This window comes from Bubalus kerabau, chromosome 10 (genome assembly GCF_029407905.1).
Source record: "Bubalus kerabau isolate K-KA32 ecotype Philippines breed swamp buffalo chromosome 10, PCC_UOA_SB_1v2, whole genome shotgun sequence".
Taxonomy (NCBI): Eukaryota; Metazoa; Chordata; class Mammalia; order Artiodactyla; family Bovidae; genus Bubalus; species Bubalus kerabau.
Genome location: NC_073633.1, coordinates 84,039,113 through 84,063,795, shown reverse-complemented (window position 1 = coordinate 84,063,795; position 24,683 = coordinate 84,039,113). Strand labels below are relative to the sequence as shown.

The 24,683-nt window shown below is 41.7% G+C and overlaps 1 protein-coding gene across 1 annotated transcript in view; it reads right to left on the bottom strand.

Moving 5' to 3' along the window:
- Positions 1 to 17,658, bottom strand: part of GARIN2 (golgi associated RAB2 interactor family member 2) — a 34,617-nt gene extending 16,959 nt beyond the window's left edge. The window contains exons 1-5 of the mRNA XM_055539018.1: positions 17,500 to 17,658; positions 12,004 to 12,203; positions 10,610 to 11,144; positions 7,202 to 7,451; positions 3,812 to 3,825 (exon numbers count right to left, since the gene is read on the bottom strand). Of these exons, the coding sequence (XP_055394993.1) occupies positions 3,812 to 3,825; positions 7,202 to 7,451; positions 10,610 to 11,144; positions 12,004 to 12,203; positions 17,500 to 17,658 (1,158 nt within the window). The remainder of the gene's footprint in view (positions 1 to 3,811; positions 3,826 to 7,201; positions 7,452 to 10,609; positions 11,145 to 12,003; positions 12,204 to 17,499) is intronic.
- Positions 17,659 to 24,683: the final 7,025 nt, after the last annotated feature.

The window sequence follows — 24,683 nt, the reverse complement described above, 5'->3', positions numbered from 1 at the left end:
TGAGATAATCATATGGTTTTTATTTTTCAATTTGTTAATGTGGTGTATTACGTTGACTGATTTGCGGATATTGAAGAATCCTTGCATCCCTGGGATAAAGCCCACTTGGCCCTGGTGTATGATCTTTTTAATGTGTTGTTGGATTCTGATTGCTAGAATTTTGTTAAGGATTTTTGCATCTATGTTCATCAGTGATATTGGCCTGTAGTTTTATTTTTTTGTGGGATCTTTGTCCGGTTTTGGTATTAGGGTGATGGTGGCCTCATAGAATGAGTTTGGAAGTTTACCTTCCTCTGCAATTTTCTGGAAGAGTTTGAGCAGGATAGGTGTTAGCTCTTCTCTAAATATTTGGTAGAATTCAGTTGTGAAGCCTTCTGGACCTGGGCTTTTGTTTGCTGGAAGATTTTTGATTATAGTTTCAATTTCTGTGCTTGTGATGGGTCTGTTAAGATTTTCTATTTCTTCCTGGTCGAGTTTTGGAAAGTTGTACTTTTCTAAGAATTTGTCCATTTCTTCCACGTTGTCCATTTTATTGGCATATAATTGTTGATAGTACTCTCTTATGATCCTTTGTATTTCTGTGTTGTCTGTTGTGATCTCTCCATTTTCATTTCTAATTTTATTGATTTGATTTTTCTCCCTTTGTTTCTTGATGAGTCTGGCTAATGGTTTGTCAATTTTATTTATCCTTTCAAAGAACCAGCTTTTGGCTTTGTTGATTTTTGCTATGGTCTCTTTTGTTTCTTTTGCATTTATTTCTGCCCTAATTTTTAAGATTTCTTTCCTTCTACTAACCCTGGGGTTCTTCATTTCTTCCTTTTCTAGTTGCTTTAGGTGTAGGGTTAGGTTATTTATTTGACTTTTTTCTTGTTTCTTGAGGTGTGCCTGTATTGCTATGAACTTTCCCCTTAGGACTGCTTTTAAAGTGTCCCATAGGTTTTGGGTTGTTGTGTTTTCATTTTCATTAGTTTCTATGCAAATTTTGATTTCTTTTTTGATTTCTTCTGTGATTTGTTGGTTATTCAGCAGCGTGTTGTTCAGCCTCCATATGTTGGAATTTTTAATAGTTTTTCTCCTGTAATTGAGATCTAATCTTACTGCATTGTGGTCAGAAAAGATGCTTGGAATGATTTCTGTTTTTTTGAATTTACCAAGGCTAGATTTATGGCCCAGGATGTGATCTATCCTGGAGAAGGTTCCATGTGAGCTTGAGAAAAAGGTGAAATTCATTGTTTTGGGATGAAATGTCCTATAGATATCAATTAGGTCTAACTGGTCTATTGTATCGTTTAAAGTTTGTGTTTCCTTGTTAATTTTCTGTTTAGTTGATCTATCCATAGGTGTGAGTGGGGTATTAAAGTCTCCCACTATTATTGTGTTATTGTTAATTTCTCCTTTCATACTTGTTAGCATTTTTCTTACATACTGCGGTGCTCCCGTGTTGGGTGCATATATATTTATAATTGTTATATCGTCTTCTTGGATTGATCCTTTGATCATTATGTAGTAACCACCTTTGTCTCTTTTTACAGCCTTTGTTTTAAAGTCTATTTTATCTGATATAAGTATTGCTACTCCTGCTTTCTTTTGGTCCCTATTTGCATGGAAAATCTTTTTCCAGCCCTTCACTTTCAGTCTGTATGTGTCCCCTGTTTTGAGGTGGGTCTCTTGTAGACAACATATGTAGGGGTCTTGTTTTTGTATCCATTCAGCCAGTCTTTGTCTTTTGGTTGGGGCATTCAACCCATTTACATTTAAGGTAATTACTGATAAGTATGATCCCGTTGCCACTTACTTTATTGTTTTGGGTTCGATTTTATACACCGTTTTTGTGTTTCCTGTCTAGAGAATATCCTTTAGTGTTTGTTGGAGAGCTGGTTTGGGGTGCTGAATTCTCTCAGCTTTTGCGTGTCTGAAAAGCTTTTGATTTCTCCTTCATATTTGAATGAGATCCTTGCTGGGTACAATAATCTGGGCTGTAGGTTATTTTCTTTCATCACTTTAAGTATGTCTTGCCATTCCCTCCTGGCTTGAAGAGTTTCTATTGAAAGATCAGCTGTTATCCTTATGGGAATTCCCTTGTGTGTTATTTGTTGTTTTTCCCTTGCTGCTTTTAATATTTGTTCTTTGTGTTTGATCTTTGTTAATTTGATTAATATGTGTCTTGGGGTGTTTCACCTTGGGTTTATCCTGTCTGGGACTCTCTGGGTTTCTTGGACTTGGGTGATTATTTCCTTCTGCATTTTAGGGAAGTTTTCAACTATTATCTCTTCAAGTATTTTCTCATGGTCTTTCTTTTTGTCTTCTTCTTCTGGGACCCCTATGATTCGAATGTTGTAGCGTTTAATATTGTCCTGGAGGTCTCTGAGATTGTCCTCATTTCTTTTAATTCGTTTTTCTTTTATCCTCTCTGATTCATTTATTTCTACCATTCTATCTTCTAATTCACTAATCCTATCTTCTGCCTCTGTTATTCTACTATTTGTTGCCTCCAGAGTGTTTTTAATTTCATTTATTGCATTATTCATTATATATTGACTCTCTTTTATTTCTTCTAGGTCATTGTTAAACCTTTCTTGCATCTTCTCAATCTTTGTCTCCAGGCTATTTATCTGTGATTCCATTTTGATTTCAAGATTTTGGATCAATTTCACTATCATTATTTGGAATTCTTTATCAGGTAGATTCCCTATCTCTTCCTCTTTTGTTTGGTTTGGTGGGCTTTTATTCTGTTCCTTTATCTTCTGGGTATTCCTCTGTCTCTTCATCTTGTTTAAATTGCTGAGTTTGGGGTGTCCTTTCTGTATTCTGGCAGTTTGTGGAGTTCACTTTATTGTGGTGTTTCCTCACTCTGTGTGGGTTTGTATAGGTGGCTTGTCAAGGTTTCTTGGTTAGGGAAGCTTGTGTCGGTGTCCTGGTGGGTGGAGCTGTATTTCTTCTCTCTGGAGTGCAATGAAATGTCCAGTAATGAGTTATGGGATGTCTATAGTTTTGGGGTGATTTTGGGCTGCCTGTATCTTGGAGCTCAGGGCTGTGTTCCTTGTTGCTGGAGAATTTGCTTGGTATGTCTTGCCATGAAACTTGTTGGCCCTTGTGTGATGCTTGGTTTCAGTGCAGGTATGGAGGCATTTGATGAGCTCCTGTCAATTAATGTTCCTTGGAGTCAGGAGCTCCCTGGAGTCAGGGTTTGGACTTACGCCTCCTGCTTCCAGTTATTGGTCTTATTTTTTTTTTTTTTTCAATTTTATTTTATTTTTAAACTTTACATAACTGTATTAGATTTGCCAAATATCAAAATGAAGCTTCTCCTTCTATACAGCACCATTGATAAAACATCTATGTTAAAGATGAAAAGTTTCTCTACCGTGAGGGTCACCCAGAGAGGTTCACAGCATTACATGGAGAAGAGAAGAGGGAGGAGGGAGTTAGAGGTGACCCGAATAAGATGAGGTGGGATCAAAAGAGGGGAGAGTGGGCTAGCCAGTAATCTCTTCCTTATGTGCACTCCACAACTGGACCGCTCAGAGTTGTTCACAGAGTTATACAGAGAAGAGAAGAAGGAGGAAGGTGACAGAGGTGGCCAGGAGGATAAAAGGGGGCAATGAAAAGGAGTGAGACAGATCCAGCCAGTAATCAGTTCCCTAAGTGTTCTCCACCGTCTGGAACACACAGAAATTCACAGAGTTGGGTAGAGTAGAGAGGGGTTAGGGAGGCAACACAGGCAACCTGGTGGAGAAAAAGGAGAGTCCAAAGGGAGAGAGAGCAATCAAGCCAGTAGTCTCGCTCCCTAGTGAAAAATGGGTACTGAAGATTGGGTTCTTAAAGGTACAAAATTGGTAACAAATACATAAAAGCAAAAATTAAAAATCTAGAGTAGAGTTTGGAATTTCAAAAATACGATGTTAAAGAAAAGAACAAGGAAAAGAAAGAGTGAAAAAATGAACAAACAAAAACAAACAAGGTCGCGAAAATTATAAAGAAAATATAGGTACAAAATTGATAACTAATACTAAAAAGCAAAAGTTAAAAATCTAGAGTAGAGTTTGGAATTTCAAAAATACAATGTTAAAAAAAGAAGAAGAAAAAGAAAGAGAGAGAAAAACAAAACAAAACAAAAAAAAACAAAAACAAACAAAGTCGCATAAATTATAAAGAAAATACAGGTACAAAATTGATAACAAATACCAAAAAGCATAAATTAAAAATCTAGAGTAGAGTTTGGAATTTCAGATATACAATGTTATTTAAAAGAAGAAGAGAAAGAAACAGAGAAAAAGAAAAAGAAAAATTATAAAAGGGTCACCGAAATTATAAAAAAAAAAAAAACTATAGGTACAAAATTGATAACAAATACCAAAAAGCTAAAATTAAAAATCTAGAGTAGAGTTTGGAATTTCAACAATACAGTGTTAAAGAAAAGAAGGAAGAAAAAAAGAAAAAGAAAAAAAAAACAAGGTCAAAAAAATTATAAAAAAAATATATATGAAGTTTGCTTTAAAAAAAAAATAGGGTCTTCTCTCTCTTTTTTTTTTTTTTTTGCAAAGTAATCGGTTATAAAAGTGAAAATTAAAGGAATAATAGAGGACTTAAAATTATTTTTTTAATTAAAAAAATAAAAATAAAAAAAAGAAAGAAAGAATGATGGTAAAAATAGTAAAAATATATCTAGGACTTTCTCCGGTTTTGTTGTGAGTATTGTGGGTTCAGTTCATTTTTGGCTAGTTCCTTGGTCCGACTTATATTTCTCAAGATCTATAGGCCCCTTCCTATGTAGTTGGTAGTAACCACAGGGTTTTAATCTATGGCCTATAGCTTCCAAGGCGGTTCCCTCTGTTATAGCTTCTTCTGTTTGCTGGTCTCTTCAGTGTCTGATTTCCGCCCTGACACAAAAGGGACGGTGGAGGACACTTTTTTTTTTTTTTTTTTTTAGGCTCACTTGTTCAGTCGCGCTGTGGGGAGGGAGGGAGGGATGCTGCAAACAAATAACACTGGCGTGCGCTCGCAGTGCCTCAGCCACACTGGGTCTGCCCCCCATTCATGGCGCGTGTAGCCTCCCTGCCCACGCTGCTCAGGCTCTAGGTTGCTCCGCCGGGAACCATCCGAGGCCGGCCCTGGGCTGCCTGCACTTCCCAGGTCCAAGCCGCTCAGGTTCAGGCACTCGGGTAGTCCTCAGAGGCGCAGACTCTCAGTTGGGCCTGCGTTTTGTGCCCTTCCCAGATCTGAGCAGCTCAGGTGATGAGGTGTTTGGTGAGCCCCAATGCTGCGACTTATCGCCTCCCCGCTGCTCAGTTATCTAGGTATGCAACCAGCGCACCTTCTCAGGCAGATGTTGACCATCCAGACCCCCAAGAAGTTTTAGTTAGCAAAGAAGCCTGCTTACAGTTTTATAGATAATGTCTCTCTCGGGCTGCGATTGTCCCCTTCCGGCTCTGGCTGCCTGTCACCAGAGGGGGATGGTCTGCCGCCAGCTATCTCTGTTCAGTCCTTTGTTTTGTGCACGGGCCTGGAGGTGTCTTAGGTTAGGGCTGGCTTTTCGCGTGGTAGATATCCCACAGTCTGGTTTGCTAGCCCAAATTATTTCGCTCAGATAGCACTCGGGGTATTCAGGCCAGATCCTTGCGATGCAGCCCGTGCCACGCCTCCCTGCCCAGCCCCCGCTTGCTAATGGCGGATGCAGGCGTCTGCGCTGCTTCTCCGCTGGGGGAGTTACCGTAGGGCTCGCAATGTGCGGGTTTTAATTGTTTATTTATTTTTCCTCCCTGTTACGTTGCCCTCTGTGCTTCCAAGGCTCGGCACAGATTCGGCAGTGAGAAGGTTTCCTGGTGTTTGGAAACTTCTCTCTTTTTAAGACTCCCTTCCCGGGACGGAACTCCATCCCTCCCTCTTTTGTCTCTTTTTTTTGTCTTTTATATTTTTTTCCTACCTCCTTTCGAAGACTTGGGTTGCTTTTCTGGGTGCCTGATGTCCTGTGCCGGCATTCAGAAGTTGTTTTGTGGAATTTACTCGGCGTTTAAATGTTCTTTTGATGAATTTGTGGGGGAGAAAGTGTTCTCCCTGTCCCACTCCTCTGCCATCTTAGCTCCTCCCCTGTTCCTTTTTATATTTAAAAATAACTTAGACATAGTTCAATACATTCCTGATTTTCATTCTTGCTAATATAGCTTTTAGATCTCTATGTTTTTCTTGATAGCTGTTACTCCAGAATAAACATATTAACTTTTATTTTTATAATACCACAGTGTCTCTCACATTCATCATGTAATTGGGTATTTATAATTATAAAAACATTTTTTCAGATTATTAAGTTATTCATTGGAAGTGTAGAAAAGTGTAAGGGACATGTAAAGAAGAAAATAGAAGTGTAAAGATAAAAGTACCCATAATTACTCCAGATAATCAATGCCCTAGCTCCAAAATGTGGACACCATAATTCTATTTTATTTCCTTCAGCACACACCATCTATACAAGGCAGATAGCGCAGAATGCCAACTGACTGGTTTAAGAAGTTGGTGTGAAAATAAAAATTAGACAAGGTTAAACCAAATGGACTGCAAGGAGATCCAACCAGTCCATTCTGAAGGAGATCAGTCCTGGCTGTTCTTTGGAAGGAATGATGCTAAAGCTGAAACTCCAGTACTTTGGCCACCTCATGTGAAGAGTTGACTCATTGGAAAAGACTCTGATGCTGGGAGGGATTGGGGGCAGGAGGAGAAGGGGACGACAGAGGATGAGATGGCTGGAAGGCATCACTAACTTGATGGATGTGGGTTTGGGTGAACTCCGGGAGTTGGTGATGGACAGGGAGGCCTGGTGTGCTGTGATTCATGGGGTCGCAAAGAGTTGGACATGACTGAGCGACTGAACTGAACTGAAACCAAATGTGGATAATTGAGTTGATTATGTTATCATTCATATGTCTGAGATTATGTCATCATTCATATGTCATTCGTATGTTTGAGAATCTTCCATGACAAATGCCTGAGTTGCAGGGACTTTATTTATTTTTCCTTTATTTTTGGTCTCACCACACAGCATGTGGGATCTTATTTCCCTGACCAGGGATTGAACCCATGCCCTCTAGATTGGAAGGGCATAGTCTTAACCAATGGACTGCCAGGGAAGTCCTGCAGGGACTTTAAAGCGTGCACTTATTTACATATTTAATGTCTTAGCATCATTTGGCAACTCCCTGCTTTACATACCTGGATTCTTCAGCCTTGAGAGTTGTGCTTTCAGAGTCCATTGTCCTTATTTCGCGGGGTCTGTCGCTCATCTCTTTGGATTTCTCTGTCTCATCTTCTTCTGGAGTCAAGGTAGTTTGAAAACATCTTTCACCTTCGAAAGTCAGTGCTAGGTTTGAGATGGTGACACGTTTTGGGGATTCTCTAAACTCATTCTTACTTTTTGTATCTCGTAAACACCCAGACTTCAGAACGTTTTCCATTTTTTCCTTTGAAAATAACAAGCAGCAGCAAATCAGGTGACAGAAGAGCATCACACAGAAACAGATTATTTATGAAGCAGTAATCATTTCATTCATATTTACTGCATGCCCTCGAGCGCACAAAGTGCAGTGATGAAGGGATGAGGCTTGGCGTTGCACAGCCGTTGAGAGGAGCCTAGGTGGGCACTGGAGGCTGGCAGCAACGGGGCCCAACAGCACATTCGAAACCTCACATGGCCACGCACACCAGTGCCACCTCAAGAAGGAAAATTAGGACTCATCACAGGGCTTCCTCTCCCTCAACTGGCAGGGAAAGGAAGGTTTTCTAGAAATGTCTTGCCACCAATTGTTCCCATCCAAAGTTGCTCTTGACTTAAGAGCATCTAATAGGTGACAGGAGTTGGAGGTTCATAAAAATACTAAAGAGTTTGTTTTTCAAAAGACCTAAAATTTAGCATTCTAGTATCTCAGCCATTCTCCTAGTGCCCCTGGCGTCTGTTATTAGCACCGCTGCTCTGTCGCTCCTCGCCTCCCCCAGACTCTCTCTCGGGCCTCAGAGCCATAGGCCAGCTGGTCTGAAAGATTCTGTCTGTCTAATATCACTGACATCTGCGCCTTCTTCCCCCTTTTGTCATTATCTAGTCCACCACCTCTATACTGTTCTTTGAAAATAATGCAGTAATCTTCTGTAAAAATTAAACATTTTTTCTGACAATGAAAGTAATATATATTTTTCATAGAATATTTAGAAAATCCTAAAAGATATACAGTTAAAGGGAGAAAATTATTGCTTTTTGATGCCACAGGCCAAAAATAACTACTATGGTACATTTCATTCTGGTCTTTTTCTCCATTTATTTATTTTGAATGTGCCTGTTTTGTGATCATATTGCAGTGCTGTAGCCCATATTTTTTCACTTTAAAATTTATTATAAAAATCTCCCTATGTTATTAAAACTTTGTAAAGCTACTTGAATTTTTTAATTAAAAATTATTATTATAAGAAGCAGAACATTCAGAAACCCGTAAAGAATAAAACATCAATTGCTTATAAGACCACAACCTAGAAATAAACTATTATTAACAATACGACTTCCCCCTCTCCAATTGTCTGTATATACACTTGCATTTTTATGTAATAAGGATGTGAAAGTTGCTCAGTTGTGTCCGACTTTTGAAACCCCATGGAGTATACAGTCTATGGAAATCTCTAGGCCAGAATACTAGAGTGGGTAGCCTTTCCCTTCTCCAGGGATCTTCCCAACTCAGGGATCGAACCCAGTTCTCCTGCACTGCAGGCGGATTCTTCCTGCATTGCAGGCAGATTCTTTACCAGCTGAGCCACAAGGGAGGCCCAAGAATACTGGAGTGGGTAGCCTATCCCTTCTCCAAAGGATCTTCCCAACCCAGGAATTGAACTGGGGTCTCTTGCATTGCAGGTGGATTCTTTACCAACTGAGCTCTCAGGGAAGCCCAGAAATAACTATTAACAACATGACTTTCTCCCCCTCCTATTAGCTATGTATATACTTGCATTTTTTTGTAATAAGGATTATAAAACCCTTTAGTTCATTTTTCATTCAGCTTTATATCATAAATATTTTTCCAAGAAAAGAAAAATTCTCCAACAGTTTTAGCGCTACGGAGTAGTTGTTCATTTAACCAGTATTTACTGAGTGGATATAATTTTGTCCGTCACTTTGGTTGCTCCTGAATGATATAAACATGGCACATGCCCTTTGTGGTTTAAATTCATTTAGCCCTTCCTCTGTGGTGGATGTTTAAGTTACTTCTTCATTATCATTATTTTATTTTTATAAACATAGTATAGATGTGGTACAATTAACATCTTTATAGCTAGATCCTCATTCTTATTGGTGATTAATTCCTTAAGATTAATCTTACAATGTGAGAGGCCTGGGTTTGATCCCTGGGTTGGGAAGATTCCCTGGAGAAGGAAATGGCAACCCACTCCAGTACTCTTGCCTTGAAAATCCCATGGACGGAGGAGCTTGGTGCAGGCTACTATCCATGGGGTCACAAAGAGTCGGGTACGACTGAGCGACTTCACTAATTCCTTAAGAAAGATTCTTAAAAGTGAAGTCACTGAGTCAAAGGGTGTCAACATTTCTAGGTTCTTGACTCATAATGATTTCAAGAAAGTTTTTTCTAATTCTCACCCTGCCATGAATCTTTAGAAACTCCAAGATGACCCCAACTTTACTAATGCTGACTGTGTTGATCTCTTATTTAACAGCTTTATGGATGAAATATTTTTTTGTTTGCATTTTTTTTTATTACTAGTGAGGTTAACCTTTTCCACTAACTTTAGTAGCTAGTGGTTTCCTCTGTGAAATGTCCATCTTTGCCCTCTGTCATCTTTCTGTCCTGGGCCCCATGGGGAGTTCTCAGCTACAACCTCCACACCAATCTCTTTACCTACACAACCTGTCCTGCCATCAGAATAATCTTTTTAAAACACAGTGCCTTCACTCCCATACACAGAGCTTTTGTGGCTAAGGTTTGTTCAAAGCCTGAGTCTACACTTCTTATTTTGGCATTTAAGATTTGCAAGCAATTTTCCAATCCTATATCTTAATATTTTCCACATATATTATGCTCCAGCCAAACTGATATATTGTTGGATATGGCTCTGTGTTTTTCCACTTTCTGGATATTTCTAAAGCTGCTCACTTCTTTGGGGAATTTATTTTCTTATTTTCATTCCTCACTTTTACTTATTGAAGTTTCACCCCATCCTTCAGTGTACTTCATACATTTGTGCACATTTAAACCTTAATATAACCCTTACATGATATTACTATTCTCACTTGAGAGCTGCATGTTCAGTGACTTGGCCAAACTAACATGAAGCAGGCAGGGCAGGATTCCAACCCAGGACTTCTGACTCTGATACCAAAGTTCTTTTTATCCTACCATGCCTCCTGATACAGGGTTAAGTTTTATGGTATGGCTGGTCACTGCCTATTTCAGGGGACATCTTACAACTCTTTTATGCAGGGGTTCAGGGATCAGATCTCATTCTTAGTGTTAGGTTAATCAGAGTAAGCTCCATACTATTTCAATAATCAATGTCATGAAGCTCAGCAAAGAGCGTGAAAGAGAGTAATTATTAGAGAATGAAAGTCTTCTATGTCACATACCTTTTCCTCCTGCTTGGCCTTGAGTATGTCATCATTTTCAAACACCACTCTGACCCCTGAGCTTGCTGTGACTCCACAGATGTCTGTGACTTCTGTGACTTCTGTGACAATATTTATATCTGGGGCCTCAGTGACCTCATTTTCTGGAATATCCGTGACGTCGGTGACATCAGTGATGTCTGTGAATTCCGAGAAATCAACGCTTTCTACATCGTTGTTGGGGTCTGAACATGTGGACAGGTGTGAGGTCTGTATGGTGGGGAAGGCTGCTATATCCATGATGTCCACTGAGCCTGTGATGTCTGTGCTGTTTGTGATTTCCGAGAGGCTGGAGACTTCCGACACTTTGGAAGCTTTGGCTTTCTCCTTATTCAAGAGGGAGATGAGCTCTACCCACTGACCGAACAGGGCTTCTTGTCTGCATGCAGGGGCGCAGAGCTGTAGGTAGTAGGCTCGGCCACTCACCAGCTTTACTTTGATGCGCATATTCTCGGCATCATGTACAGAGAGAGTCACAAACTGCAGAGGGAGAAACCTGCAGACAAATGCAAATATCATCTGGAGGCCTGACTGGAAACTGTCACAAGGCCTTTCATGTTATAGACATTTGTGGAGTGAGACAGGACACCAGGTGTTTGGGGAGGAGCCGGCGTGGGATGCGGCAGGACCTTCTTGTGGCCACATGTTCCCAGGTCTGGCTCATGGTTTTTGAGGCTCAAAACCTTGATTTTTTCATACATATAATCAGGCTCCTGAAGACCAACTCACCTGAATCATACTCCTAAGACTATCAACTAGTATATCAGCTATTTATTACTTATCTATGAGAAGCTGTCCCATTCAGTTAGTCCTGCAAGGTTGAGACTGAGAGTGATTTGCTGTGGGTCCTACAGCAAGTTGGTGGATTGAGACAAGAACAGAACTAATCCTGATGGAAGTTGGGGTGGTGGGGGAGGAAGTTTCTGTTCAGTCAGTTCAGTTCAGTCACTCAGTCGTGTCCAACCCTTTGCGACCCCATGGACTGTAGCACTCCAGACTTCATTTTATATAATTAGTCAATTAATTTGGTTGTCCCATGTCTTAGCTGCAGCACGTGGGACCTTCGTTCCCTGAACAGGGATCGAACCTAAGCTTCTGCATTGGGAGTGTGGAGTCTTAGCCACTGGACCACCGAGGAAGTCCCCTAGGTTTAATTTTTGAGAAGCTAAAGGTGAACCACTTGTTTTGACTGCCAGGTTGTCAGACTACCTCCCCAGACTCTAAGGATGTGACTCTGTCATCTGTAGCAGGAAACAAGTGAGGAGCATTTATCATCCGTGTTTCTAGTTTCATCTCCTCCGGGGTAAAAGCGTCTTTTTCTGACAGGTCGTGAACCTCTTTCCTTTGTAACTCACCTGGTAAGCACCAGATTTTCTGGAGAAGGAGATGTCAGGAGACTTGTAAACAGGGGTTCTGAATCTTTCTGGGCGGTGGGTGTCAGATGAGCCAGCAACATCACGTTAGGGGTCTTGGTGGTGGGATTGGAAGAGCAGATGCCTACGGTCACCCAGTTGGCTCGGTTATGAAGGTAAATGGATTCCCCTCTCCTGTTGACCTGAGGCAGAGAAGAGGAAGAGGGAAGTTCTGATAAGGTCTGTGGCCTCAACAACCTCACTTACCCAAACAGTGTAGGAATAAAGGAGAGATGAACCATGATGCTATAAAGAAAGCTGAATGCCGAAGAATTGATGCTTTAAAACTGTGGTGTTGGAGAAGACTCTTGAGAGTCCCTTGGACTGCAAGGAGATCCAACCATTCCCTCCTAAAGGAGATCAGACCTGGGTGTTCATTGGAAGGACTGGTGTTGAAGCTGAAACTCCAATACTTTGGCCACCTGATGCAAAGAGCTGACTCATTGGAAAAGACCCAGATGCTGGGAAAGATTGAAGGTGGGAGGAGAAGGGAATGACAGAGGATGAGATGGTTGGATGGCATCACTGACTCAATGGACATGAGTTGAGAAAACTCCAGGAGTTGGCGATGGACAGGAAGGCCAGGCGTGCTGCAGTCCATGGAGTCGCCAAGAGTCAGATACAACTGAGCAACTGAACTGAACTATGATGCTTTTGCTCATGTGACTTCTTGGAGATATCACAGTGAATAGACATGGTCCCTGATCTCTGGGGTCCACTGGTGAAAATGAACATTAAACAAGTATGTTACTAAGTGTCTTAAGTGTTATTGAGCACAAGTTCAGGGTACTGTGCTCTGGGGTGCATGACAGAAAACTTGACTTAGTGGGGAAGAAGGCAGGTATGTGTGTAACTACCTTTCTCAGAGAAGATATCAGTTTATTATAAATTGTAGCAGATAATTTACAGTCATATACTGTTCTATGTTGTAGTCCATACAGCCAAGTGGTTCTCACAGAAGTCAAACTCTTGTATCCATAGTTCAGTTCAGTCTCTCAGTCGTGTCCGACTCTTTGCGACCCCATGAATCGCAGCACGCCAGGCCTCCCTGTCCATCACCAACTCCCAGAGTTCACTCAGACTCACGTCCATCGAGTCAGTGATGCCATCCAGCCATCTCATCCTCTGTCATCCCCTTCTCCTCCTGCCCCCAATCCCTCCCAGCATCAGAGTCTTTTCCAATGAGTCAACTCTTCGCATGAGGTGGCCAAAGTACTGGAATTTCAGCTTTAGCAGCATTCCTTCCAAAGAAATCCCAGGGCTGATCTCCTTCAGAATAGACTGGTTGGATCTCTTGTATCCATAACCCCAAGATAATAGTAAAATGTAGTAGAATGAAGGACAAATTTTGAGCATTTGTTGCCTTTGTTCTGAATATAGTTTTATTTATAAGGTTATGCTATTTAATTCTTAATGATGACTGTGTTTAACAACTGACTTGTAAACTTCCTGAACTCTTACCAATCAGCCAGCTCGGTACACCCTGGCCATAGAGTCAGAAAAGATCCCCCGAGGAAGGGCCTCTAAATCAGACCTGAGCAACATGGGGCATGGACTGGCTGGGCACCCAGCAGAATCTCTGCTGGCTGGAAGAGGAGGAGACTGGAAAGTGGGTGGACAGGGATGTGAAGGAAGCCAGAGAGGGAAAACACTTGGTTTCTCAGCTGCATATTAACTGCTGCAAGAAAGTAAATTACCGAAAAACAAATATATTTAGAAGGAGATTGTAGCCTACACTATTGATTAGCTACCCAAAGCAGTGCTCCTATTCTTCCTGATTAATAGAATTCTGGTTTTGTCCAGGATCCACCCCTCAGGGATGGTGCCCCCAGCTGAGGAGTGAACTCATCCACCCAAACTAGTCATGGTGATATCCCCTGGCCAGTGATTGCTCTCTGCAGGGGCATGTGACTCAGGCCTGGCCAATGGGACCGAGCCTCCCGGTGGCTCTGGGAAAGGGGTCTCAGCTCTCACAGTTGCAGAGAGGAGATGTACCCCTTCTCTTGCTGGCAGCTGTCATGTCCTGCTCTCATGTGATGTCCTTAAGGGAGAAATTTGTAGGTAACAGGACAAAAAGAGAGACGCCGGGACCCTGATGGCTCTTGTGAATGAGTTGCAGCACTTTGGTTCTTTCTTTCTTTTTTTTTTTTTTTAACGAAGAGATGCAATGCTTTATTCAAATGGGAAAACACTGTAAGGGTCTCCAGTAGTTTACAAATGCCGTGACCTCTTTCAAATTGATGTTATTAGCATCTTTTTTTTTTAATTTTATTTTATTTTTAAACTTTACATAATTGTATTAGTTTTGCCAAATATCAAAATGAATCCGCCACAGGTATACATGTGTTCCCCATCCCGAACCCTCCTCCCTCCTCCCTCCTCCCTCCCCACACCATCCCTCTGGGTCGTCCCAGTGCACCAGCCCCAAGCATCCAGTATCGTGCATCGAACCTGGACTGGCAACTCGTTTCATAACATGATATTTTACATGTTTCAATGCCATTCTCCCAAATCTTCCCACCCTCTCCCTCTCTCACAGAGTCCACTTTGGTTCTTTCAATCTGTATCTGTGTTAGTCGCTCAGTTGTGTCCAACTCTTTTCAACCCCATGGACCATAGCCCTCCAGGCTCCTCTGCCAATGAGATTCTCCAGGTAAGAATACTGGAGTGGGTAGCCATTCCTTTCTCCAGGGTGTCTTCCCGACCCATGGATCAAACCTGGGTCTCCTGCATTGCAGGCAGACTCCTTACATCTGAGCCACCAATTTACTTGAGATAATCAGTGTTTTTTTTTGCTCACACTTGAATCAGGTACCTTGATAATTTGCTGCCAAAGACATAGTAATCACAAGAGGTTGTGTGTGTTGAAGGGATAACTTATCTAGTTATGACATGTTCAGTTCAGTTCAGTCACTCAGTCGTGTCCAACTCTTTGCGACCCCATGAATCGCAGCACACCAGGCCTCCCTGTCCATCACCAACTCCCGGAGTTTACTCAAACTCATGTCCATCGAGTCGGTGATGCCATCCAGCCATCTCATCCTCTGTCGTCCCCTTCTCCTCCTGCCCCCAATCCCTCCCAGCATCAGAGTCTTTTCCAATGAGTCAACTCTTCGCATGAGGTGGCCAAAGTACTGGAGTTTCAGCTTTAGCATCATTCCTTCCAAAGAAATCCCAGGGCTGATCTTCTTCAGAATGGACTGGTTGAATCTCCTTGCAGTCCAAGGGACTCTCAAGAGTCTTCTCCAACACCACAGTTCAAAAGCATCAATTCTTTGGCGCTCAGCTTTCTTGACAGTTCAACTCTCACATCCATACATGACCACTGGAAAAACCATAGCTTTGACTAGACGGACCTTTGTTGGCAAAATAATGTCTCTGCTTTTGAATATGCTATCTAGGTTGGTCATAACTTTCCTTCCAAGGAGTAAGAGTCTTTTAATTTCATGGCTGCAATCACCATCTGCAGTGATTTTGGAGCCCAGAAAAATAAAGTCTGACACTGTTTCCACTGTTTCCCAATCCATTTCCCATGAAGTGATGGGACCAGATGCCATGATCTTAGTTTTCTGAATGTTGAGCTTTAAGCCAACTTTTTCACTCTCCTCTTTCATTTTCATCAAGAGGCTTTTTAGTTCTTCTTCACTTTCTGCCATAAGGGTGGTGTCATCTGCATATCTGAGGTTATTGATATTTCTCCCGGCAATTTTGATTACAGCTTGTGCATCTTCCAGCCCAGCGTTTCTCACGATGTACTCTGCATAGAAGTTAAATAAGCAGGGTGACAATATACAGCCTTGACATACTCCTTTTCCTATTTGGAACCAGTCTGTTGTTCCATGTCCAGTTCTAACTGTTGCTTCCTGACCTGCATACAGGTTTCTCAAGAGGCAGGTCAGGTGGTCTGGTATTCCCATCTCTTTCAGAATTTTCCACAGTTTCTTGTCAAGTCAAAGGTCAAAGGCTTTGACATAGTCAATAAAGCAGAAAGAGATGTTTTTCTGGAACTCTCTTGCTTTTTCCATGATCCAGCGGATGTTGGCAATTTGATCTCTGGTTCCTCTGCCTTTTCTAAAACCAGCTTGAACATCTGGAAGTTCACAGTTCACATATTGCTGAAGCCTGGCTTGGAGAATTTTGAGAATTTCCAAGTAAAGAATTCATTACTTTACTAGCGTGTGAGATGAGTGCAATTGTGTGGTCGTTTGAGCATTCTTTGGCATTGCCTTTCTTTGGGATTGGAATGAAAACTGATGTTTTCCAGTCCTGTGGCCACTGCTGAGTTTTCCAAATTTGCTGGCATATTGAGCGCAGCACTTTCACAGCATCATCTTCCAGGATTTGGAATAGCTCAACTGGAATTCCATCACCTCCACTAGCTTTGTTCGTAGTGATGCTTTCTAAGGCCCACTTGACTTCACATTCCAGGATGTCTGGCTCTAGGTGAGTGATCACACCATTGTGATTATCTGGGTCGTTAAGATCTTTTTTGTACAGTTCTTCTGTGTATTCTTGCCATCTCTTCTTAATATCTTCTGCTTCTGTTAGGTCCATACCTAGGTCCATTTCTGTCCTTTATCGAGCCCATCTTTGCATAAAATGTTCCCTTGGTATCTCTAATTTTCTTGAAGAGATCTCTAGTCTTTCCCATTCTATTGTTTTCCTCTATTTCTTTGCATTGGTTGCTGAGGAAGGCTGATATGAGGACATATCTAAGTTATCAAAAGCTGACTGCCTCCCCCAGTGTTCATTAAAGCTTGAAAATGATTATTTGAGAAAGGTGCAGAAGAAAAATAAAAAGATTATTAGGAAAGAAGCACACAGAAGGTGAATTACATCAAAACATGACTTCACGTGCGTTTTGGGGTATGACTTAAACGCTGGTATTCTTTGAGGCGTCACCTCCCTCCCTATGTTTAGAGGAAATTTAGAACGGCTCCCAAATGCATTAAAGTGTAGTTTCATTCATAATGTCGGTACATTTTTAGGAGAAGGAAACTTCGCTCCTTGATACAATTTAACAAGTATATTTTCCTTTAGAACTAAGAAGGAAAATGCATTTTAATCCCTAGTTGTGTCATAGATATTATTCTTTAAAATGTCTCCTAAGTTAAGAAAGGAGTTATCTGAATGATTTCCTGTGGCAGAATATTTAAAAATGACTATACTTTCTTTGTGTAATTTTGGGAAGATTATAGAATAATTTCAGTAGAGTTGGGACAGAATTTCTAGGTTAGAGTTTTTGGGGAAATTTGAAGTGAATTTTCCTTTTACATTATATTAGTTTAGATTGTTTGAAGTTCCCAAACTATCCCCTTTAATTCTATCACACAGTCCCTTTTAAAATATTAAAATAATTTTTCCAACCTTTTCCATTGTCTTTGAGAAAATTAATTATGAGGTTATCCTAACTTAATTCAAGGTTTAATTATCATTTACCTGGATAAAATTGCTTTCTAATATGGGAGGAGATACAAAAGGGGCGTATTCTCCTCCATTCAACATATTTTGAAGCTCTCCTTGATCCTTGGAGTCTGGGACACAGATGTCATCTTTCTCGTCGATCCTTGTGGGAGATTTCCTGTTACTCTTCTTCATTGCACTTACGTATAAACCTCAGGAAAATGAAGGAATGGACATACAATGAATAGAGACAGAGAGCATTTAATATAATAATTAAGTTGCCTTACTTATTCATTAATTCAACATATTTTATCCACATTGATGGTATTCCAGGCACTGTGCTAGGCACTGGAGATCCATCTGAATCAGACATAATACACCTGCCCTCAGACATACTTCCTATTGGCTTAGACGGTAAAGAATCTGCCTGCAGTTCAGGAGACCCAGGTTTGATACCTGGGTTGGGAAGATCCCCTGGAGAAGGCAGTGGAAACCCACTCCAATATTCTTGCCTGGAGAAACCCATGGACAGAGGAGCTTGGCGGGGTTGCAAAGAGTTGGGTACGACTGAGCGACTAACACTTTCACTTACATGTAGGTTACTCTCTCTGGAGTGACAGAGTAAGCAAGTGAAAAAGAAAATGTTGGATGATAAGGGTTACAAAGACTCTGGATCAGATCCATATGACAAAAAAGTGTCTGGGGTGTTGTGCTAGCAACAGGAATTAGTTAGGGTGGTGAGGGGAAGACTCTCAGCATATTTCCCCCTACCCAAACCATTATTTTCTATCTTCCCAAATAATGCTACCACTATCCTTCCCATATTGCAAAGGTCTCAAGCCCTTTTATTGTAGGTAAAGGGCTTACTAACCTGAGACCATTTCTTCCTAAAACATTCATCTATGACTGAGGCTTAGTGAACAGTGGATTCTGTCTAGTCACTGGCAGCTCTGCATCTCCTGCTGTCTCTCCGCTCTCTTTTCACTACTGCTTCAACAAACACAGTGGCTCTACATCATTGGATTTGATCTTTCATCTGCCAGAAATCACAGAATTCCAACAAGGGAACAAGGCCCCAGAAGGCAATTCTGTTCAAGTCTTCAAAAGATCACTTGTTCCCCTTCACAAACTCCATGGCAGTTCAGAGGAAGGGTCCTTAATTGGCAAGTGGTAAGCCCTGAATATTTATTTCCACCTCAGTCCTTTCTCAGAGATCCTTCTCTTCCTTTCCCTGGCCAAGCTAGAGGGTAGTGAACACGTCTCATCTCCTTCCCAACCAAAGCTTGGGGGCACAGAGACCACTGCTGCTTGACAGCCCATGAATATGTGACTCTGGGAATTTTCCATCAGACTTTCTGCTGTTGACAACACAATGTCCCCTCCCCAGCCCAACTTCAGTGCATCTTACATGAACACAGGGGAAGTAAAATTAGCCAAGAGAAAGTGATAGTCCAGAGGAGCCAAAATGTAGATAGAATGAGACAGAAGAAAGATCATTCGGAATAAAAGAGAGAGAGAAAATGACAAGCTGAAATAGAGAGGATCAGATCAGATCAGATCAGTCACTCAGTCGTATCTGACTCTTTGCAACCCCATGAATCGCAGCACGCCAGGCCTCCCTGTCCATCACCAACTCCCGGAGTTCACTCAGACTCACGTCCATCGAGTCAGTGATGCCATCCAGCCATCTCATCCTCTGCCGTCCCCTTCTCTTCCTGCCCCCAATCCCTCCCAGCATCAGAGTCTTTTCCAATGAGTCAACTCTTCGCATGAGGTGGCCAAAGTACTGGAGTTTCAGCTTTAGCATCACTCCTTCCAAAGAAATCCCAGGGCTGATCTCCTTCAGAATGGACTGGTTGGATCTCCTTGCAGTCCAAGGGACTCTCAAGAGTCTTCTCCAACACCACAGTTCAAAAGCATCAATTCTTCGGTGCTCAGCCTTCTTCACAGTCCAACTCTCACATCCATACATGACCACAGGAAAAACCAGAGCTTTGACTAGACGGACCTTTGTTGGCAAAGTAATGTCTCTGCTTTTCAATATGCTATCTAGGTTGGTCATAACTTTCCTTCCAAGGAGTAAGTGTCTTTTAATTTCATGGCTGCAATCACCATCTGCAGTGATTTTGGAGCCCAGAAAAATAAAGTCTGACACTGTTTCCACTGTTTCCCCATCTATTTCCCATGAAGTGATGGGACCGTATGCCATGATCTTAGTTTTCTGAATGTTGAGCTTTAAGCCAACTTTTTCACTCTCCTCTTTCATTTTCATCAAGAGGCTTTTTAGTTCCTCTTCACTTTCTGCCAGAAGGGTGGTGTCATCTGCATATCTGAGGTTATTGATATTTCTCCCGGCAATCTTGATTCCAGCTTGTGTTTCTTCCAGCCCAGCATTTCTCATGATGTACTCTGCATATAAGTTAAATAAACAGGGTGACAATATATAGCCTTGACATACTCCTTTTCCTATTTGGAACAAGTCTGTTGTTCCATGTCCAGTTCTAACTGGTGCTTCCTGACCTGCATACAAATTTCTCAAGAGGCAGGTGAGGTGGTCTGGTATTCCCATCTCTTTCAGAATTTTCCACAGTTTATTGTGATCCACACAGTCAAAGGCTTTGGCATAGTCAAGAAAGCAGAAAGAGATGTTTTTCTGGAACTCTCTTGCTTTTTACATGATCCAGCAGATGTTGGCAATTTGATCTCTGGTTCCTCTGCCTTTTCTAAAACCAGCTTGAACATCAGGAAGTTCACGGTTCACATATTGCTGAAGCCTGGCTTGGAGAATTTTGAGCATTACTTTACTAGCGTGTGAGATGAGTGCAATTGTGCGGTAGTTTGAGCATTCTTTGGCATTGCCTTTCTTTGGGATTGGAATGAAAACTGACATTTTCCAGTCCTGTGGCCACTGCTGAGTTTTCCAAATTTGCTGGCATATTGAGTGCAGCACTTTCACAGCATCATCTTCCAGGATTTGAAATAGCTCAACTGGAATTCCATCACCTCCACTAGCTTTGTTCATAGTGATGCTTTCTAAGGCCCACTTGACTTCACATTCCAGGATGTCTGGCTCTAGGTCAGTGATCACAGCATCGTGATTATCTGGGTTGTGAAGATCTTTTTTGTACAGTTCTTCTGTGTATTCTTGCCATCTCTTCTTAATATCTTCTGCTTCTGCTAGGTCCATACCATTTCTGTCCTTTATCAAGCCCATCTTTGCATGAAATATTCCTTTGGTATCTCTGATTTTCTTGAAGAGATCCCTAGTCTTTCCCATTCTGTTGTTTTCCTCTATTTCTTTGCATTGATCGCTGAAGAAGGCTTTCTTATCTCTTCTTGCTATTCTTTGGAACTGTGCATTCAGATGTTTATATCTTTCCTTTTCTCCTTTGCTTTTCGCCTCTCTTCTTTTCACAGCTATTTGTAAGGCCGCTGTAAAGAGCAATATTGCATAGGAACTTGGAATGTCAGGTACATGAATCAAGGCAAATTGGAAGTGGTCAAACAAGAGATGGCAAGAGTGAATGTTGACATTCTAGGAATCAGCGAACTGAAATGGACTGGAATGGGTGAATTTAACTCAGATGACCATTATAGCTACTACTGTGGGCAGGAATCCTTCAGAAGAAATGGAGTGGCCATCATGGTCAACAAGAGAGTCCTAAATGCAGTACTTGGCTGCAATCTCAAAAACAACAGAATGATCTCTGTTCATTTCCAAAAACCATTCAATATCACAGTAATCCAAGTCTATGCCCCAACCAGTAACTCTGAAGAAGCTGAAGTTGAACGGTTCTATGAAGACCTACAAGACCTTTTAGAACTAACACCCAAAAAAGATGTCCTTTTCATTATAGGAGACTGGAATGCAAAAGTAGGAAGTCAAGAAACACCTGGAGTAACAGGCAAATTTGGCCTTGGAATACGGAATGAAGCAGGGCAAAGACTAATAGAGTTTTGCCAGGAAAATGCACTGGTCATAACAAACACCCTATTCCAACAACACGATAGAAGACTCTATACATGGACATCACCAGATGGTCAACACCGAAATCAGATTGATTATAGTCTTTGCAGCCAAAGATGGAGAAGCTCTATACAGTCAGCAAAAACAAGACCAGGAGCTGGCTGTGGCTCAGACCATGAACTCCTTATTGCCAAATTCAGACTTAAATTGAAGAAAGTAGAGAAAACCACTAGACCATTCCGGTATGACCTAAATCAAATCCCTTATGATTATACAGTGGAAGTGAGAAATAGATTTAAGGGCCTTGATCTGATAGATAGAGTGCCTGATGAACTATGGAATGAGGTTCGTGACATTGTACAGGAGACAGGGATCAAGGCCATCCCCATGGAAAAGAAATGCAAAAAAGCAAAATGGCTGTCTGGGGAGGCCTTACAAATAACAGAGAGGATGGAAAACAACAGTCAGCCACATGTATTTAGTTCTTGCTTCGTGGCACGCTGTAACAGCTTTACGTGTGCGACCTCATTTGATTCTAAAAGCAATATGAAGCAGCATTATTAAGACGCTCATTTTATACATCATGAGGCTTGGAGAGGGAAAGTAACTTAGCCGAGCTTTTAAGTCCCCTCACCACGAATCAGAACCTCACAGACTGATGAGAGGAGTTTATGTCATTGCCTACGGTTCAGTCCTGCCTTGAGTGCTTGGAAAGATGGACGGGAATAATAATACAAGGAAGAAGGAAGTGAGAGGTTGGAGGAGGGAAGATGGATGAAAACATCAATTGGATTATTGGGGGCCTAAATATATGGGGATCTCCTAGGATATGACAAGAAATCATAAGAAAAGCACACTTTCAGATGAGAGAAAGGATGACAGAGGAAGGAAAGCAAAGGTCAGCAGGCTTTCAGGTCAGGGTCATCAGCAATATCACAGCAGCTATTCACCCTTCATTTCCCAGAGCAAGTGTCATGTCACTTTCATCCCTCTCAGCCCAGACAGACTCTTTTCTGCCAGTTCCCATGTCGCTGCCTGAGGTCTAGAAGCGTTGATCCCTGAAAGCAATGTCTTTGGTACAGCGTCTTATGTTTCCCAGAAGAGGAAAAGAGAAAAAGAAAGCCTGGAGGGACTCCCTGGTGGTCCAGTGGCTAAGACTCCATGTTCCCAATGCAGGGGGCCCAGATTTGATCCCTAATCAAGGAACTAGGTCTCACACGCTGCAACTAAGAGTCTGCATGCTGCAACCAAAGTATCCCATACTAAGGGATAAGCTAAGACCTGGTACAGCTAAAAACAAAAAAGAAAAGCCTGGGAAGGAGAGCTAAAGGCAGAGAGATCAAGAGAAGTAGTTCCATGTGGTCCCCTCCTATCCCCCATATGCACCATAACCTCTTACCTCAACTCAGGGCCAAGCCACAATCCTTTTGGAGGCAAAGTTTTAACTCACTTCAGTTTGGGCTTCCTCTTTTTCATGATGAAGTCTTTTGTGAAGGAAACAAAAATGGAAAATAAGGCATATATAAAGGAAGAAAATGTCAACACTAATCCTTACTTTCATTTCACACATGAGATCCATGCCTTAGAAAGAGTTTCATTAACTCTATCAGTGGTCAGAGAGCTGCTGTCTATATTTGAGCTGAGCTGTTTTCGATGGTCTTGATCATGGCTTTCAGTGAGTAGAGCCAGAGAATCATGAGTCTGTAGCTTGCAGCAGGCCTGAAACTGCCAAATAAGTGAAATCCTGGGTTCCTGTAGTCAGTGAGGATATTTGGTAATGTGAGGTGGCAGTAATATAGACTCAAATAACCATTGAGCAATGTAGGGTCCTGAGAAGCCTGGGTATTTCTTCCTATAAAGAGCCAGAGCACCCTATTCAACCCTCTACATTCCCAACTGGTAGTTGTGTATATGTATACACCTACACAGGCTCATCTCACCACTTCATCACTAGCGTGTAGTTCTCACGCCATATATTGAGAGTCACTGCAGACAATCCTTTTTCCTCTCCATAAAATTCTGAAGTGACCCCCTTCAGGAATACTTGGGACCAGACCAACTACAAGTGTAATTGCTCTCAGAACTCAAGTGCTGTAAGACCAGCGTGGAAACTGGTGTGGTGGGGATATAAAGGATTCTGGAGTCAGACACATCGAGGTTTGTATTTGGGCTCTGTCACCTGCTCCTTTGTGACCCTGGCATGTTACTTAACATCTCTGAGATTAATTTCCTCATCTGTACAATGAGGATAAAACCATCTGCCTCAACTCGGTGTTGGGCCCACCGGACACAATGATGCTTAAAAAAACACTGACCAGCATGCCTGCCGCACAGGGAGCACCTGCATGGTGCTCGCACTGATGCACCACACCTGACCCCGCGTCCAGAGGTGCACTCTCCCCATTGTTTGCTGGACTGGGTTCCTTCTTGATCACCGTTAGTTTCATAGTTCCCAAGTTTCATTCATTCTACGGAACACATTTTTCCTCAGCTTAAAAACTGAAATGGAGTATGTCTTGTGATCACTCTTCACGGGGTGTGTGTGTGTGTGTGTGCAGGGGGGAAAGAATCTCCTGGTGGTTGTCACTTGGCTGCATGTGTCATGGTTGTTCATGTTAAATTATATACAAAGGTTGTACTACCTGGGTTACATTTAATTGCCATTTAAAATGTGATCTTAATGAATATCTTGGAGTCTCTTGTTGACCCTTTCTGGTAAGATTAAGAAAGTTTCAGTGTAAAACTCGCAGAATGCACATCAGAAGCTTGGAAGAAGGCCCCAGAGACTAGAGTGGAGCACTCCTGTAAGAAACAGAGGGTGAGGGCACAGAGGGTGATAGATAAATACCATGTGGAAAATTCCAAGCTGTAAGAAAGCATTGAATTATATAAGTAGCTGCCTTTTTCTTTCTCATTGGCTCATAAAATAATATCTTATAAACGATGGATTTTAGATTTGATAAAATGTAGTAGTTGACTCTTGCTCATCCAGAAGTGGGTGATAAAGTGCACATTAAAAAAAATCACTCTGACAAAGTGACAACATCCACATGTTGGAGGGTATATCTGCTGTTCACAAACGCATACTATTCTGTATATGCCCTGTGGCCCTTTCCCAGTGCAGTCATTTATGTGGCTCCCAGAATCCCTGGATATGAGAAAAAAGCCTCCAGAGGGCAAATGATCTCTCAGGGGAACAAGAGCAGCTTGGATCCAGGGCCACCGAGAGGGAGGAGAGAATAAGAGGAAGGAA